The following is a 19,171-nucleotide window of genomic DNA, read 5'->3' as shown; positions in this document are numbered from 1 at the left end:
TATTATATACATTGAAACAAATTACCATGACTTTCCCAAAACTTCCAAACTTCTTTTTTGTGTCTTTTGTGGTTTGATTAACATAAGACAACAGCAGGATTATTAGGCTGCTGTCACTTTAAGAGCTGCACTGATCCAATATACTGTTACACAATTTTCTCAACTGTTCACTTAAGACAAAATCGACTGGGAATCATGCATACTTGTCATGGCATAATTCTGTACATACATGTGTGTGTTTGACCATTAATGCGCAATTTGGTACTTGCGAGTTGTTTGTCAGGCAGCCTAAGAGAGAGTGCAAGTGCTGAATGGTTTAAACAGAAATGAATGACTTAAAAAGAAATGTAAATTATAGAACTCTAGTGATGATACGACACTGCCTCGATTGCCAAAGTGGTATTTCCTGTGTCAACTGTGCAGCTCGCTTATAGTGCAGACGACGCCATGTGCTGATGTGACAGATTAAGACGGTGCCGCTGCATGTCATGCCATATCTCTCACGGCAGGTGCGTCTTTATGCGTCGTCAGCATGAGATCGGTTTATGAGATCTCTAAAACTTAAAAGTTCCCAAAAAAGGTCACAGAGGCACATTAAAAATAATCAATTGAGCGGTTCAATCCAAGTCATCTGAAGAAACACAGCCGCTATATGATGAACAGATTTACTGATCAATGCACATACTGTAGTATGACACGGACTTTCAAAAGAGAACGACATGAGAGTAAGTAAATTAAATACAATTTTGGATGAACTACCCCTTTAGTTTGGGAATCATCATTTTAACAGGCTTTGCAATAAGAAAGGTGACTGATTGCATTGATCATCCGAAGCGGGTATAATTATGCAATGCAATGGGGGAATATTTGTGGGTCCTGATAATGCCAAATGTCTGATTTTACAAATCTAAAGGTCCTGTATTAATTTGCATACATGTAGTCAGTGACAGAATTTTTTAGTCCTGATGAAAGCCGAAATGTGTTGGTGAAATAAATAGTATTCTATCAGCCACACTGATTATTTTGACCTCCCCACTTCACAAGTGTTGCTGGAATTGTTTAAAAATACTCTTGCTTTTTCCTTCCATGTACCTAGCATGGCCTATTCCGGTTCAGCCTTTTTTTGTAGTAACAAATATTTAAGGGTTAATGCACGACGAGGTGTCCATTGTCAGGTATTAACAAAGAGTATAGAAGTACCTATACAAAAAGTACTTCTCTACACTTTGGTATTAATGGACGACGGCGAGGCGTGATGCGCGTCGGACGGTTGCCTCTGCCGAAGTCCATTAATACCTGACAATGGACACCTCGAAGGGCATTAACCCGCTTTATACCATGGTCACTTGCCAAATAACACATTTTAAAAACATTAGTTTATATTTTAATTAGTTTTACAATCGAAATCTAAAGTTTTTACAAACAATAACTTGGTTTCCCTGGTTACGCCTGACGGTTTATTTAGCAACCGGAGATATTTATAGGCCGCTCAGCTCGTAGAACCCTTCAGTTTACTGCCTGTTGCTATGGTTACTCACAGCTGAAGTAGCCAGCGCATTTATTTATTAATTTCGAACGGTAAACAGTCAGTTTCACCAGAACTCCTTTACTAGGTGTCCTCTATCACTTTTTAATGGACACCCTGCAGCCAATCAGAATCGAGTATTCACCCAGACCATGGTATCAATTATTTTAATCAACAGTACATTTTGTTTGCGAGTTCAGTATTGTAAATTGTATCGAATTGCGAAATGAGTGTATCATTACACCCCATACATGCTCACTGTTATTTTAATTATATGGTGATCACAACACCATTTTAAAGGGGTTCTATTACGCTCATTTACAGGTAATACTTCTAAATACATTTACATCATTAATGTTCAAAAAATTTTTTTTACATTTACTCTTTAGTTTCAGTTTCTTTAAAACCCGCCTTCTGAAAAACCCAGTCTGCTCTGATTGGTCAGCCAACCTCAGTCTGTTTTGATTGGTCAACCGCTTTAAGTGATTTTCAGAAATGTTACGCCCCTTACCAACTGAACCGGGCCTTGCCCCTTTTTTTACGCACAGGAATTATATTTAAATGAGGAATATTATGACGTGTGCATTCCTGGAAGAAAACTCAAGACCACAATCGAGGCATTTCGGGGAGTTCAGAAACAGTGCTTACTGATATAGAGAATAACTCCCTATGGAGTGGACTTTGTGCTTTGCAAAGATTTTTTTTATGCTCAAACAGAAACATTATACACTAAAGAAAGTTATAAAACATAAAAAGACATTGGGTCTCATTCACTAAACATGTGTACGCACAAATTTGTGCAGTACACAAATCAGTGTACAGACGTTTTCATGAACAAATCATGATTCACCAAAAACTGTCATACAAAAATGTATTCTAAAAAAAAAATAAAAAATTTGGAATAATAAACCACACCTACGCAAAAAGCACTTTTTTTTGTGATGCCTTATAATCGTGTTAAGTTATATTTCATCATAACATTATTATAATTATATTTTATTATACACAATTATAGAATACATTTATATATTATACAATTTACTTTAATCTTAAATATATTTCATCATAAACAGTTAAAGTGTAAAAAAAGCTGCGTTTTTAGCTTCAGCTGTGAGGTTTCTCTGAATAACACAGATATATGCATGTACTGCTGGCTAATGAGAGGTCTGTAATCCGAGTTTGTTTAAAAGGTGTTTTATTGTGTTTGAACTGGTTTCCAGAACGGCACGGCATTGCTCGAGGATCTGGTGAGAGAGCATAGAGAGCGACATGTGTTTGGCGAGAGTGATGAAAGGCTGTAAAGGAAAGGTTGTGTGAAAAGCCCTTATATAGAGATGGTTTTATGCAAATGACTAACCACGTGTACGTGTCAGCGCATTTAGAGTACTCCAGATTGACTAATGTTAGAACGAGATTAATGTTTCGCACGTTTTGTGAATTAGGTGGAGATTTTTCTTTAGAGGTTCTCCTGGGTGTACAAATACGAAATAATCAATGCAATTATTAGTGAATGAGACCCAATGTCTTGAGAAAATATTAAGATCCTGGACAAGCCCCCAATAATGACAATAAGTGGTCAAAGGGAAGTAAGTTGTATTATTAAATTATTAGGGCTGGATTTTTTTTTTTCTTGAATAAAATAAATAAAATCACTGTTTAACATTAAAAATAATTAACACAGCATCTAGCGATTTAATTATTAATGTATTATTTTTCATTAAAATGAATGTGCAAAAAAATTTTAAGTGAGGAAAAACTGACAGCTGTCATTCAAACTGAGTATTGACAGAGACAAAAACATCACCAAACACTACATAAGGCTACATTCACACTTAGTTTTTGGGATTGACAACTGCTTTTATTCACAGGTGTGAGTCTCAAAATGACCCGTTCACAAAGCAACTTACAGTAGCGTCTTGAAAATTGTCTGTATGAATGTTCTCTTTCAGCCAAAAACCAAAAATGCTATTTTCGGCAGCAGAAATTTCAGTGCACCCCTAGATTTCCGAGAATGCGGTTGTGAGTCTTGAACATTTACGGGTGTGAGTTTGGTTATAGAATGCAATTGTCACTCCCGTTAATAACTAAACTGTATGAACATGAGCGTATTAAGGACTCAAATACAGGACGGGCAACCGTTTTCTGCTGCTCTGTGAACTTGGTTTAAGAGGCACAGCTAAAAGTCACATTATTATTATGGATTTATGTGAATACTGTTTTACGCTCACTTAAATAAAAAGTTGTTCATATTTTGTTAATAAATGATAAATAAATTATTTACAGTTCGGGCCTGGCTTTCAATTATACTGTAATGTTGAATGGATATAATTGCTATTAAACAATTATTTAAAATATAAAATAATCTTTAGATTGTTTTCACAATAATTAAGATACTCACTGTGAAAATAAGTTTATGACTACAAATTTCAATGTTGGGTGTGATTATTTTTAAATACAGAAGCTTAATTTTTTTAAGCGATTGACAGCTCTAAATAAAAATCTATATGTATTAGGTGGTAACATTTTTTATTATTCACATTATTCATTAATTGTCATGAGGTTAGCTGTAATTGGTCATCTTATTGGAGTTATTTGCATAATGCTCCTTAATAATTTGATGTGTTTCTTTGCAATATAGTAGAAGTGACCCTAATAAGCTCACCCAAATCTAGGTTTTCTTAGTTTCTCTACAGATATCTGAATAGCCTTCTAATAAAGTAGGTATGAATTTAAAGATTAATCTGTCATCTATGTTATATTCCTGTCATTAACTGATTTTTATTACTTTTTAAAATTCCAAACAAAAGATATTTTAGTTGTTAAAAAGACCAACTTTAATCAGCATTTACGGCACTGTTCAGATACTTGCCAATGCTTTTGACTGCCTCCGTAAGGACCTGCTGGACTTCAAGGCGGGAACAGCTTGTGAAGGGGTTGACAGGCTAGTAGGAGAGGCACTGGACTGTGGACATGATCTATTAGGGGTACAATCTGGATACATGGAGAGAAAAAAAGAAAAAAAATAGATTTTTTTTTTTTAAATACAGGGAATGAGGTTTAGAACAACACCAGTCTGTGTCTGATAGCATTTCTCACTTGAGAGAGCAGTACATCTGTGGGTGCTCACTGGATTATAGGTCTACTGATATGTATATAAAGAAAGTCCTGAACAAGGATGAGACATGCTTACAGTCTACAGTTCAAAGATTCTGTCCCTGTGTACTCTACATTTCAGTTCAGCATGGCATGTTACACTTATAACACTTAGGACATGAGTGAATGACATGCATAAAATATGAAGTAGCTTTGGCAAATGTTACTGTCTTTCATTTTTCATGAAGTGACATTCAAACTACTTGAAGCCATATGATTTAATGTCACCCCAAATTATGGTGTATGATATTGCCACATCATATTACAAGGTGTCCAAATTTGTTTAACCACAGCTAAGATAAACATACACTGATGTTTAAAAGTTTGGGGTCATTAAGGTTTTTATTTAAGAAATTTAAAAAAATTCCCCAGCAAGGATGCATTAAACTAAACAAAAATGTCAGTAAAGACATTTATAATGTTACAACAGACTTTTTCAAATAAATGCTTTTCTTTTGAACCTTTTATTCATCAAATAATCCTGAACAAAAATGTTTCAGTTTCCAAAAAAATATTAAGCAGCACAACTGATTTCAACAGTGATAATGATGATAAATGTTTATTTTATTTTATTATTATTATTATTTCTGAAGGATAGTGTGGCATTGAAGACTAGAGTAATGGAGAGTTATTTTAAATTGTAATCATATTTTTAAAAAATTACATTAGCCAAAATTTTTTGCAAAATTCAGTGCAACTAACTTTTCCAGCTCGGATAATTTGACAATTTGATTTGTTTTTTACCATTTCCCCCCATTACATCCAGGACATGTCAAAAGGCCCGTCAGACCCTCTAAACGTAGAACAAAGGACAGGTCACTCTGTCATCGTTAAACATCCCAATCAGAGCACTCACTCATCCATTCATAATTCTGTCATCTCTGTGAAGTTAAACCACAGCTCAATGCACTAGCATATGGGTCACAACAAACAACTACTGAAAGCAGCCAGACACATACTCTCCACTGTCTCCAGTGTATGATGACAAGTATCAAAACCGACAGACATAATGTGTGTTCCAGTATACCCAAAGCAAGGCCTGAAATATGGTATACTATTTAGTCATAAAAAAACATTGCATATTTATGCCAAATTTGCATGACTGGCATGTATTCATTTGCTATGAGCAATATGTTGTTCATAAATAGAGGAAGATTAGGGATGAGGAGGCATGCAGTATGCAGTGACAGAAGCAAACAGTCAGGTGCCCTGTTTGCTGCACTTTGGGTCCTGACAGATTTCCAGCGCTGCAGGGGCCTCTGGGGCTCTTCACTGACTCACACGTCGCTGTTCTCGCCCGCTCCATCTACACAATAAAAGCTCAGCATGTCTGCTGGATTTCACGGCAGGCTCTTTCCGAACACCCTCGGCGCACAAACAGTGTGTGAACCTGCTCCAAGCTTTCCACAGCAAACACAACAGAGAATTCAGATAAAGCCAGGCCAGGGAACGTCTTCTCTATGCCTTGAGCACACTTCCGAGTGAAACCCTCGCTGTTTCATCATAGAGATCTTTAACACAAATCGATCTGCCCCCATAGTGTGTCATTCTTAAGCCTAGAGTTTGCAAAGCTATTTGCAAGCATTTAAAGTTGGGTCATGTGTAAACAGGATTACATTTTAATATTCTATTAATAAATAAGAGTTTTTTATGAATAATAAACAAGCCATTGACTCAGGTGTAATAAAGGGATTTTTGCTCAAAATTTCTTACATTTATCATTGAGCCAAACATGAATGACTTTTCATGTAATAGATAAAGTTAATTTTGGAAGAATATCCAGATTTTTTCCCCCCTCCATAAAATAAAAATGAATGTGCGCTTGGTAGATCATGCCACAAACACAATAACTAATGGCATTTGACGTGGATGGAGCATTTAAGTAGCCTGTTCGATTTTTTAAAAATAATTAATTCATATTTTTGTGGCTGTTGAAAATTCAGCTTTGCCATCACAGAAATAAATAAATAAAAAATTCTACTGTATTTTGAACAAATAAATGCAGCCTTAGTGAGCAAAAGAGACAAAAAAAAAGAAAAAAAGAAATCTTACTGGGCACCCCCACAAAATCAATCAATCAATCTCTATATATCTATCTCTCTGTCTCTAAATAAATAAATATATATATTATATTATATAGGCAACAGCAACAGGGAACAGTGGGAAACATGACAAGGAAGCAAAAACTGAGAATAACTACATGTCTCATGAATTCCGCATGCTTATGCAGATACTGTCAGCCGCCCGGACAAGCCCTACAAAAAGCAACTGTCTGTTGCCTCCAGTAGTTGAGAGCAGCTGCAGCTGAAAGACACAAATGCGGGCACGACCCCAGACAAATCACGACTTGCCGTTCACTGAGAAAATACAAGAGGTCAGTCATCCTCATCCTGAGAAAAATTTGATTTGTATCTCATGTTTACTGCACTCTTCAACTGAATTAAATGGCCTACTGTGCATTTCACCAAGATAAACTTTCATGGAAATGCGATGGGATATCTTTCACATTCGCAGGCTTCTAAAAATGAACTTGAACTGATAATGGAATTAAAATGTTTACTGAACCACTTTAGAATCAAAGCATTCTATCTACTTTAAAGGGATAGTTCACTTTGAAATTAATTTTTGGTATGTTTTAGCTTACCTCAAGGGCATCCAAGATGTAGGTGTCTTTTTTTCCGCAGTAGTTTCAATTTAGATATTTTTAGGTCAAACTGTTCTTGTCTGTCAGTCATATAATGCAGGTCTATGGTCATTATCTCAAAACACAAGCACAGAGTCCAAATTAAAACAATTCCCCATCGTCCAAATTAAACATTTCCCCATCGTAAGTACACATTGATGGCCTAAGACACGAAACGAGCGGTTTGTGTGAGAAAACGAACAGTATTTATATCGTTTTTACCTCTTATACACAGCCATGTCCAAGTGATCTGATCTGACGTGTACGCAGACTGGTGCATAGATATATACAGTACACTAGATGGCCTTAAAGACATTCGTTCCAATGAACTGCCGTAGACAAGGCGACATCTAGTGTGTATATATCTATGCACCAGTCTGCGTACACGTCAGATCAGATCACTTGGACATGGCTGTGTATAAGAGGTAAAAACGATATAAATACTGTTCGTTTTCTCACACAAACCGCTCGTTTCGTGTCTTAGGCCATCAATGTGTACTTACGATGGGGAATTGTTTAATTTGGACGACGGGGAATTGTTTTAATTTGGACTCTGTGCATGCTCTTTGAGACCGTGACCATAGACCTGCATTATATGACTGACAGACAAGAACGGTTTGACCTAAAAATATCAAAATTGAAACTACTGCGGAAAAAAAGACACCTACATCTTGGATGCCCTTGAGGTAAGCTAAAACATACCAAAAATTTATTTCAAAGTGAACTATCCCTTTAAGTGGGATGAAGGAAGACAGTTGTTGCAACAGGTCCTATGGGAACATGCAACAGGAAAGATGTGGCTCATTTCCACCAGAAACATAACACTGAGTGATTATGGAGTGCCTGCGATCCCGCTTTTAAACAGAGACATTCTGAGTAGATTATAAGTGACCAGCAGGAGCTAATTTTCTAAAAATGTCTTTAACACAAGGCTTGCACACAATGTCGTCTTTTAGTCTGTCTGCTCGGCCTAGCAAAACCCTCAGAAGTGTTGATACGACTATCACTTGGGGTGGAAGAAGAAACTCACCAATGAGAAGACAAAGCCTACAGTACTCAAAAAGAGACACCAAATATTAATGAAGAATGCATGTCCATAACATTATGAATTACCTTGAGTGGCGATGTTTATTGCTGAGAGTGTTGACAGAACCTTGTTGAAGTTTTCCCCAGTATATAAGCTCTCTGGATCAAAGCCCTAAGGGAAAGACACACGTCAAAGACCGGAAAAACTGTCCAATGAGCCAAAAGTAGAAGCAGCAGAAGTAGGTCAGATACCTCAAGATATAGTATATGCCAGTTAAATTTTTTTATAAACTAACAAACGCAATCAAAATATAACAACATGAACATTTAGTTGAACTCTCCGAAAATTTTAAATCCTGTATAGCATTGGGGACATTCACAATTAAAAATATGTTTGATTTTTTAATAATATAGAAAAATAAATAATGGAAGAAATATACATATTAAAAATAAATCTTAAATATATATATGGATTTTTTTACACACTGCATCCTATCATTAATCATTTGATCGATGCATCAAACTATATCCATGTATCACTACACCAATCCCAATGGTTATGGAAAACATCTTTAGTGTGACCCACATTTTTAGATGTTTGGTCTACAGGCCCTGTCGGTCGCTGGGTACAGACAGCTATCCCCTTTCTTGTTAAGGGTACGGTTTCACATGTTAAATAAAACATAATAGCATTTACACAGCAATGCAAGAAGTGCGTGTCCTTGTATTTGCCGAGCGATGTTTCGATATGGAGGCTGCAACAAGATGAATAGTTAAGCAACTTCAGCAGTCAGTTCAGTTTATAGATTGCACTTTACAGTACCTTTTGCTTTAAAACATTTGTTAATTGTAGTTTGCATTTCTCTCTCATCAGTAGTTTAAAATGGCTCGTATCAAGCTTAATCTTGTGCTACGATACTTCTCGTTTTCAGCTCCTTTAGAAACAGAAGTGAAAGTTATGCGCCTGGCTTGTTTGTCCAGTCACATGACTTGCATCAACTATATGCACATTGGGCCTTTAAAAAAGCATGAAACTGGAGCTTTCTTCAAAACAGATAAGACGATATAAGCAAAAATTTATATCACAATATTCTTCACATTTTCACCAATAACGATATATATCACATGATCAAAATATAATTTTTTTTTTAGTGCTGTCAAATCGATTCTAAAATAAAAGTTTGTTGATTTAATATATATTTTTATATGATATGTGTGTGTGTATATATATAAATATAAATAAATAAATAAATATACACACATACAACTATATATATATAAATATACACACGTACAACTATATATATATATATATATATATATATTAAAAAAATATATATATTAAAAAAAAAAATATATATATATATATATATATATATATAGGCTATATATATATATATATATATATATATATATATATATATATAAATATAAATATACACACATACAACTATATATATATATATATATATATATATACGCATACAAACTTTTATTTTTAGAATTTGGCAGCATTAATTTTTATGAAAACGTGATTAATAAGTAACGAAAAATAAATGGTCCGTGTGATCATTCATTTCCAAAGTAACTGTAGACCTATGAAAAACCTGAGAAATCAGACCACATGTAAAAAGTGACTTGGAACTTAGAGGAGGGTTAGTTCCTGCGTGAAAATTTACATGAATCATTAAAAGTTGTTAAGATGATTCATCATCTGATAATGAATCGGACTACACCGGAATTGAGTTTTTGTTTTTGTGTGCATAAGTCAGTATAAGAAAAACATGCGCATTCTTTTTATCTCATCAAATTCAGATTGCAAAATTACAACACTAGCATAACTGTGACAGAAAGTACTCACATTAAATCAGATTAAAATATTTCTATTGTTCTTTTCTTGCATTTTAACCAGTACAAACGCCCCATTCCCAGCTACTCTCACCCTGCCTCCTTGTCCAACTTCACATCACCACAAATTGTCAAAGAGAGAAGCAATCATTTGTGCTGCTGAGAGAGACTTAGTTTAGCCAAAGATCACAGCATCATTATAGTATAGAGTTGAGTTGATTCAATTGTCTTTAGTAGAATTTGATAGATATTGTTCATTCATCGGTTAATAGTGTTCAGTCCCAAAATTTGCAGAGAGCATTGTCCGTGCATAGCCCACATTTTCTGTACGTAAATTTCGTGCAAAAAAGTGTTAGTTTACATTTAAATACGTGTATCTTATTTGCTCGCACTAAATTGTAATAGGGCAAATCACACATCTGTATCGACTACTGAAAAAAAACCCCCATCAGTCTATCACTAATCTTTGGATAGTTCAGAGACATTACATAAAACGTTACAAAATGCGATATATAAACCGCATTACTGATACATCGACTTGTAGACAACCCTGTATAATTAGTTCTTCCTCTTCTTATGAATTGGTTTCTGGTTATAGGCCTATATAGGATCAGGTAGTCTTGAGCTGATTTGATAGAGTAAGGCGGAGACTAATTTGCATATTCATGAGGAAAAGGGGTTTCCTTTCAATCACCCCTGGTGGCTGGCTGCAGTACAGGTCATAAACCTCGCCTCTCATGTAATCGAATGGGACGTGAGCCAAACTAAAAAATCCAATTACACCTCAAATTATTTTTTTCCAAAGATAATTTCTGTGATTTTAGGTACTTCTTATCACGTAGACGTATGTTCAAGTGTTCGTTTTCCAAATAAGTATTTGGTTTTAGTTAGTTATTTGATGCATTGAAAAAACAGGGCGTAATATCATGATTGACAGCTGTGCTTGCGAGTGTGGGCAGGACCTGGATGCCGTGGCTCTACCACAGGATCACTACTGCGCAGACTCGGGCTCCGAGCGACGTAATCGGCAATGACTGTTACTGGGATATTTTGGCTTCATTTTTCTACAGTTAAATGAAGAGGAGATGCGCTATCAATCTTTTTTTACAGTCTAAAGTAGAGTTACATTCAAGCTATTTTAAGGCATGAAGAAATTATTTTCACAGGGGAAAAAAAGTGTTTAAATATGCCATTTTGATGATCAAAGATTAAGGGATAAAATTATTGACCGGAGGGGTACTTTAACAAAGTCATAACTAAACATTGCACATATGGTGAACATGACTCATTTGTGCCAATTTACTTGTTTATATGTAAAGTTTATCAGTCCATAACCACATTATGGTCACAGTTTTAGTACAGGAACACTATCAATGCAGAGGGTGTGGCATCAAAGTCTGGCTATGTGTTTGTGTCAATAATAGACATTGCAAATTGACAATGTTTACTGTGATGGGTATAATTCCTGACCATCTTCCTGAGACGCCTGTAATGTTGCTGCAGCTCAAGACCATAATAACCATAATAAATGAAATGCACATGCAAAAGAGCTAGTATCATGCGCAATCTTGTTTACTGCCATATTTTATGATCACATGTGCAAAACCAAAACAAAACCCTGCTATTTATTTGTCTGTCCTCAGGGAGAGCTAAACTTAATTAGATGGGCAGAAGAGAGAAGTACTCTAGATACCAATATAAATTATTAAATATATTATTTAATATAATTTAAACTATTAAGACTCTGTTAAGTAAATCATTCCTTCATAAAAGCAATGCTTATAGGCAAAGCTTTAATCTGAAATGTATTTTCATGCACACACACTCCAGAACTGATTTTGTTTATTTGTGATCTAAAAGAGTAGATCCTCAGCCTAGGGGTCGCATATTTTATAAACACTCAGCTGTGTTTCTCAAGGCATTCGGGTGATACAAAACACAATAAAGTAGAGAAAAATTATCCTACCTCAACCTTTAGAGACTGGCATCCTTTTAGAAACTCCCGAATGTTTGCAATGCAGGCCGCTTCGCATCTGGGTTCAGTTGAATACTGTAACCAATGAAAGAATGAGGATGTAAATAATCTCAACTTTGCTTCGACCACACTGCAAAGCAAAGAGAGAACAACAAGATTTCGTTTTGGAAGTGAATGTCAGCCTAACCTATGAGCCACATTGTACCCAGCTACTAGGCTACTGCCATGTATCGCATGCTACATTTATTTGGCGTTCAGTTTACTGTTACTATTTCTTTGCGTGAGCTTCGCCATAGTACACACACACACACACATCTGCTAGATCTCATTGGGCCCTGTCGCACCAGGGAAATATATTTAGGAGGAAGTGACGATGTTTGCTCAGCAAGATTCTACTTGGACCTAGTGATGGTAAATCCAACTCATTTCCTCGAATCGATTCTTTCAAACAGTTCGTTCGAAAAGAACCGGCTCCAAATCCAATTCTTTTGCGCATTGACCATCATTTGGGCTACATGGAATATACAAATAATAAGGCCATCACATTTTGTATTGCAGTTTCATGTGGAGGCAGCAATGATTCAGCTAGTCATTTAACTCAAATAATTTGGATGAACACTACACTAATTAATTTACGTGAAAGCTTAGATGATTTTTTTTTTAACGAATCGTTCAGTCACGTTTCGCGCACAGGCTAAACCAAATCATTAAAAAGATCCGACTCCATAGAACAATTCGTTTACGAATATTTGGGAAATTCAAACTGAAAATATTTTTTTGAAAGCGTCGTGTAAAATCAGTAAAGCGGTATGGCACATAGATATGCTAAAAATAAAGGAAGGGATGAAGACACGAACCAACAAAACTTATAATGGGCCCTTTATTAAAAAAAGAGAAACTTTTATCTGTCAAGTTGTATTGATCAGCACATTCGTTATAATGTCCCTGTATCGAAACACGAATTCATAGTTTAAACCAAAACGACTTTTAACGAACTTTATTTAGTAGAAATTAAAATATATACCGTAGACTATTTAATTAATAACGATCCTGTGTGTAATGAGTAAAAAGGGGGAGTTGAATTTGGTACTTTTTAGCAGCAGAGGAATACAGAAAGACATTCAATAATCTGAGATCTCACTGACACGGTTAAACGGTTTTTACAAAGAAGAAAATTGCTTTACAAATGTCCTTGGCATTTTATACAAAAGTGAAGATTGACAAGGACTTCGTTTTTGAGAATGCGATAATGCGGAACAATTTCTCATGTAACAGGAAGTCGTATTGTATCTCGCTTAAATTGTGCGCCCTGAATAAACCTACAGTTAAATACACATTCATCGCGTACTTTTTTTAATTTAAAAAAACGTATTGTATCTTTGCAAAATATAGTGCATCTCAAAGTGTCACTTGTATCAGTAAGCGTCTTGGCATTAGGCATCGTGCACCGACAGTTCCGCATGGCTGTATTTGCTGCGGTTGCATTAAATTATATACAATCAACTAATGTTTACGACTGTTTGATCAAAGAAACATACATGTGCGTATTATAAATTACCTTTAAGATGGCTCCAGGCAGCAGTCGCTCCATAAGCTTACACAAGACGACCCCATCTCTGAGAGATGTTTTCAGAAATTCCTCAGGATCAGCGATATTCTTTTTGGGTGAATTAAGCACGCCTAATGTTATTAGCCACGTAACAGTCTGCTCCTCGGGGTTCATAGTTTAGGCTCAATGGGCCTTTCAGATTTTGCTGCACCCTTGGTGCGCCGGCTCTCACTATTTGTGTTGAGATGCTACCCACATCCGTCGCGCTTCTGCTTTTTCTGTATGTTACAACGACCATTCAGCCTCGCCACTTAGTTCTCCAGTGGACGTCTGCTATATAGGCTGCATAAAGGCTCTTTGACATTTCAGTGACACAAAGGGAACTGTTATTGCTTTAAAATGCCACAAGAATTTTCCATTTGGCTCAACTTTTTTTTGGTTTTGTTTCTTGATTAAATTGGCCTGTATATGTAGTATGGGTGAACACTGACATTATACCAATACACCACTATTATAGTCGGAATTTATTAAGAAACAGACAAGTAATATATTCATTTCAACTCAAAGATTGTTTATTGGGAAAATCAACTCAAATGATTGTTTATTGGGGGGTTAATGCAATTCATCTGTAGTACTCCCACGACTCATCTAAACGTCCGTCTCAACGATCAGCAGCCTCCAAAGAACACTTCTGGATAGAGTCTGGATCTAGGTGGACAAAAAGATAAAAAAATTAATTGCACGAAGATGCAAAATATAAATTTGTAGGGTTTAAGGTCTTTAACATACCTGCATCTTCAGAAAGGCTTATGGATCATCCACAATGACAACAGGTCCTGATCAGCAATGATGTATTCATCATGTATGCATTACCATCAAACTCCCTTTCCTCCATTCACCCTGCAACAAGAGAGTTACCATCAGCAAACTGTTGTAGCTCAGCATAAGGGACCAATATTCTTAAAAATAATGACCCAATCTGAAAGGTTTTCCAGGCTTGTTGATAGGGTGCTGTCTTTCTCCACGTGGTTTCCTTTGTTAGAATCTGCATGCTTGCAAGCGGTTCTGGCTTTTTGTTAACACTAAGTGAATTTACAATTTCAAAAGCGTTCCACTGGGAAGTTTCAAGAGGTTTTGCAGCTATGTGGTTTATATTTGACTGTAGGGATAGATCCATTGAGAAGATTCATCTTAATATCCTTAAAAAAAGAAAAAAGGCCATTTCTCATTTGAAAGGGGCAAAAAAAAAAAATCCAGACATTCTCCTTTAGTGCAACAGAATTGACTGATTTTTCTGAGACTAAGACCTCCTAAACTCAGCGATCCAGTGGTTGGGGGAGGGATCAGACTCCTTTGAAGGCAGAGACGAGGTTTTGTTAATGTTGGAAACAGCGTTTCAGATTGCATTTGAAAAAGCCAGGGCAATCAAGACGATGTTTGACTAAAATTACACTAACCTTCAGGCTGCAAAATAACACCAGAGACTTGACTTATACCAGAACAAAAGGGTTTGCTTTGCTTACCAGCTGTTGACAGGTTTTATCTGTGGTGCTGAATTGTTTCTTGCATTTTGGTTGTCTTTGGATTGGTCGATGCAAGACGTCAATGTTTAGGCTTTGTGATGAAGGATCCATTTGCACTGAGGAAAACTACACCCATAGAGTTTGGAAAAAGGAGACATTTGTCCATTCCTCAACAATGTGAACAATCATGCCTACATGAATATTCTGCATTGCATCTATATTAAGTGGCATTTTGGGGGTGCTCACCATGGAAAACTGAAGAGGTGAATAGATATTTACACTTCATAGTTTCTCATTCTCTTGAATAGTGTTGCTCAAGATCTTTGATTAAAAACACTTTATTGGTAAATGAAAGCCATACGCTAGGGCATTGCAGGTTTAACAAATCACTAGTATACAAAAAGAACACACTTAGATTTGCAACGGTACCATTAAATGGGATGTGGGCAAGGGAAAATAAACTTTGCATTTAAAAAGGACAAAAAAAACCTCCACAAGTTTGTGTACAGCTTTAAAATGAAGCTTGAAGTCCAGAGTTTAAAAGGGCGCTCCTTTGAATCTTAAAGTCTTTTGAAAGTCTCAACGAGAAACCATTTCTCCCCCTTTTCTCAGTATCGGCTCCGGGCCATTCCTCTATCTGCCCGACCGCCGCCGCGTCCACCACCCCGAGGTGCCCCACGGCTCGAGCTGCTGTATTCACGAGGATAGCCTCTTTCAAGAGGGGGCGGTCCCCGCTCCTGCCTACCCGGTCGGTCACCACGATTAGTGGAGTACGGGTCACTCCGACTGCTGGGATAACTGTCACGACTGCCATATCCATCCCGGGAACTGCTGCCATAGTCGTCGTAACGACTGCTTCCGCCACTCCCACTGTAGGATGGAGGGGGACCCCTTGAGGGTGGGGCGCTGCGTGAGTTACCTGCAGGGTCAATGGGTCATGTAATTGGCAAAATTTTACTTAAACATTTTTTGCATGATACTGCGTTGTCAAGTGCCCATTTCCCTAAATCTGCATCACGTCTAGCTCAAATGTTAGAAACTTTCCAAATGGGGCTAGAACAAATTTGGATCTCAGATTCTGGGTGGGACTACTTAAGCCTAGATAACTGAACTACCCAACTGAAGTGTAGACAATTGACCACTCAGAGGCCTTTGACACGTCATTGTTGAGTAAATGCACTTTCCTTGGTTTGGACTGAATTCCAGATAGATTGTAGTTTGAGTACTGCATCTCTCTTGGTTGTTCGGACAGAGCTACTGGAACGACTCAAACTTTTGGGGGGCAAAAAACGGCTTGCAAGAGAATCCTTGTTGGTGCGATTTTGGTTGGAACTCTCACGATGAAAAGATGCCGCGTTTGATGTTTCCACTTTTTGGCAATCACACGAGGCAGCCCTTTACAGGCCCAAAACAGGCGGTTTGAGTGGAGCCCCTTAACCCTTTTCACCACACTAAAGGTTTAATCTTACCGTAACCGTCGTAAGGGTCTCTATAGGAGCCTGTACTGGGCCGTTCCATGTAACCCCGGGGCTCTCGTCCTCCACCATAGCCATCGCGATCACTAAGAAACAATAAAACATTAGGCTGGATTCTCAAACTGCCATCAGATACATCTGACAATAGATGTTAACCCACCTGTAACCTCTGGATCCTGAGCCATAATCATCTCTAGAACTGGAATGGCTTGAATACTCCCGGTATGGGTAATCACGTGGTGCCGGAGCGTAGTCTCGACTGTCCCTTGAACTCATGTAGTCACGGCTGGAATAACTGCAAAATAGGAACAGCTCGAGTGTCACTGTATATGGCAACACAGACCATCACAAATGCTATTTCAGTATTAGTTAATATTTTGAATTAGATTTTATTTTTATGTACTTTGTTTTTCTAGTCAAATTTTATTTTATAAATATTTTAATTTAGTGGCCAATTTTCTTCATAAGGTTTCCTCAAATAATCCTTTTAAATAATGAAAATGATTAACAGTGTCACTTAACACAGACCAGCCCATCACACTCCGCTACATAAGGAAAGCTGCGAGAGTTGAGTGCACAAAGTGTCCACACCAATATTTTTTTTGGTTAAGAGCATTATCCAGCAATCTGAAGTGCACTTTTTGATTTTAGAATTTTTACAGTGAACACTACCTGCACTATTTATACTACAATGAAAGTGCAGAATAGTGCACAAATCCACATATTGGGATGCACATCTAGTCTGACTCAACAGTTTGCCAAGGGGCAATCAGTCTTATTTTTCAGATCCAAATTAGACCAATATACTTTGTAACTGAGTCTAACTTGTAGCAGCCCTGAATTATTAATGCTTTTACATATCTCACCTGTCTTTACTACTGTAGTGGTCATCACGAGGTGGAGGACCATCATCCCGCCGTGACATTAGAGAATCTCTGCGAGGAGGGGGGCCATATGGGTCCCTGTCTCTGGACACTGGCGCTGTTAAATACATTGAGAAATAAATGACTATGGTTCAAACAATAAAAAAATAAAAAAAGAGCACAAAACTGTGTTCGGCAAACTCACGTCTGCCCATTGGCCCAGAGGGTGCAGATCTCTTGGGTGGGGGTCCTCCGTTCCGCACTGGGGGGCCTCTCTTCAGTGGTGGTGGCCCTCTTGAAGATATGCCTTTAAAAAAGGGTTCTACAATCCCTATGTTATCGAGGTAATATTTTTGGCAGCAAGTATGTTTTAAGTGTAGGCTCAGAACTTCTTAGAAAACAATCAGTTCAAATAGATCATCAAAAGAGTGTCATCACTGCACAAAAAAAAAAAAAAAAAAGGTAATGTTCTCAATGGTACCTCTGCTTGGTGGTCCCCGCATTCCACTTGGTGCTCCTCTGGACCCTCGCAGACCTCTGGCAGGGCCACGACTCCGTGGATGAACTGGTGGTGGACCACGGCGTCCTGAAGACTCAAACTGAGGTTTTGTGGCCTGTTCCACTTTAATAGGTTTTCCGTCAAGGGGCTTGAAAACACAAGTAACAGAAGTTCAGGAAACTATTGCTTTTAAAAACACAAACTCACTGAAAAGCAAATGTGCACATCTATTATGTAAGCTCAGAACTTCTTAGAGGACAATTGTGGACTACATCAGTTCAAGATGATCACTACCACAAACCATCATCACAGCTTACAATGTGAAGTTGACACCATTACTCACCTTTCCATTCATTTCCCTTGCAGCATCTTTAGCGTCACCAGGATTTTCAAAAGTTACAAACGCAAAACCTCTAGATTTGTTTGTTTCGCGATCCTTCATCAACAGAACTACAAAGGACAAGGGGTAGGAAAAATATGGTCATACTTGACACTAAATGCTTAATTGAAGGCCAAGTTCACCCAAAAATGGTCATCAATTGCACACGTCATTCCAAACCCATGAAAATCCCATTCTCCCAAAATTAAGTTCAAAGTGTTCATTAAAGGGATACTCCACTTTAAAATGAAAATTCTGTCATCATATACTCACCCTCATGTTGTTTCAATCCTTTATGAAGTTCTCTTCTGATGAACCGAAAGGAAGATATTTAGAAGAATATCAGTAACCAGACCGTTTCTGGTCTCATTGACTTCCACAGTATATTTTTTCCTACTATGGAAATCAATGAGACCAGAAACTGCCTGGTTACTGACATTCTTCTAAATATTTTCCTTTCTGTTCAGCAGAAGAAAGAAATTCATACAGGTTTGAAACAACATTAGGGTGAGTATATGACAGAATTTATTTTAAAGTGGAGTATCCCTTTAAGAGATCGTAAAAAGCCCATATGAATCCAGTGGTTTAATCCACAGATCGTGTCTGAAAGTTATGGCTTTGGAATGACATGAGGATGAGTATATATGACAATTTTCATTTTTGTGTGAACTAG

At 37.1% G+C, this 19,171-nt stretch overlaps 1 protein-coding gene across 6 annotated transcripts in view; it reads right to left on the bottom strand.

Moving 5' to 3' along the window:
• arhgef6 (Rac/Cdc42 guanine nucleotide exchange factor (GEF) 6) overlaps positions 1 to 19,171 on the bottom strand; it is a 38,852-nt gene that overhangs the window by 18,425 nt on the left and 1,256 nt on the right. For 5 of the 6 annotated variants that reach the window (XM_082177491.1, XM_082177493.1, XM_082177492.1 and 2 more), the window contains exons 1-5: positions 14,549 to 15,893; positions 13,769 to 14,467; positions 12,202 to 12,285; positions 8,475 to 8,559; positions 4,395 to 4,516 (exon numbers count right to left, since the gene is read on the bottom strand). In XM_082177491.1, the coding sequence (XP_082033617.1) occupies positions 4,395 to 4,516; positions 8,475 to 8,559; positions 12,202 to 12,285; positions 13,769 to 13,933 (456 nt within the window). In that variant the 5' untranslated portion in view covers positions 13,934 to 14,467; positions 14,549 to 15,893. Of the gene's footprint in view, positions 1 to 4,394; positions 4,517 to 8,474; positions 8,560 to 12,201; positions 12,286 to 13,768; positions 14,468 to 14,548; positions 16,202 to 16,751; positions 16,844 to 16,917; positions 17,053 to 17,623; positions 17,739 to 17,825; positions 17,943 to 18,101; positions 18,268 to 18,462; positions 18,570 to 19,171 lie in introns of those variants that run through there. The other variant, XR_014208077.1, reaches the window with a different exon arrangement.

Source organism: Leuciscus leuciscus (assembly GCF_965113295.1).
Source record: "Leuciscus leuciscus genome assembly, chromosome: 8".
Lineage (NCBI taxonomy): Eukaryota > Metazoa > Chordata > Actinopteri > Cypriniformes > Leuciscidae > Leuciscus > Leuciscus leuciscus.
Note: the sequence above shows the minus strand (reverse complement) of the source record. Positions and strands in the feature narration are given on the sequence as shown.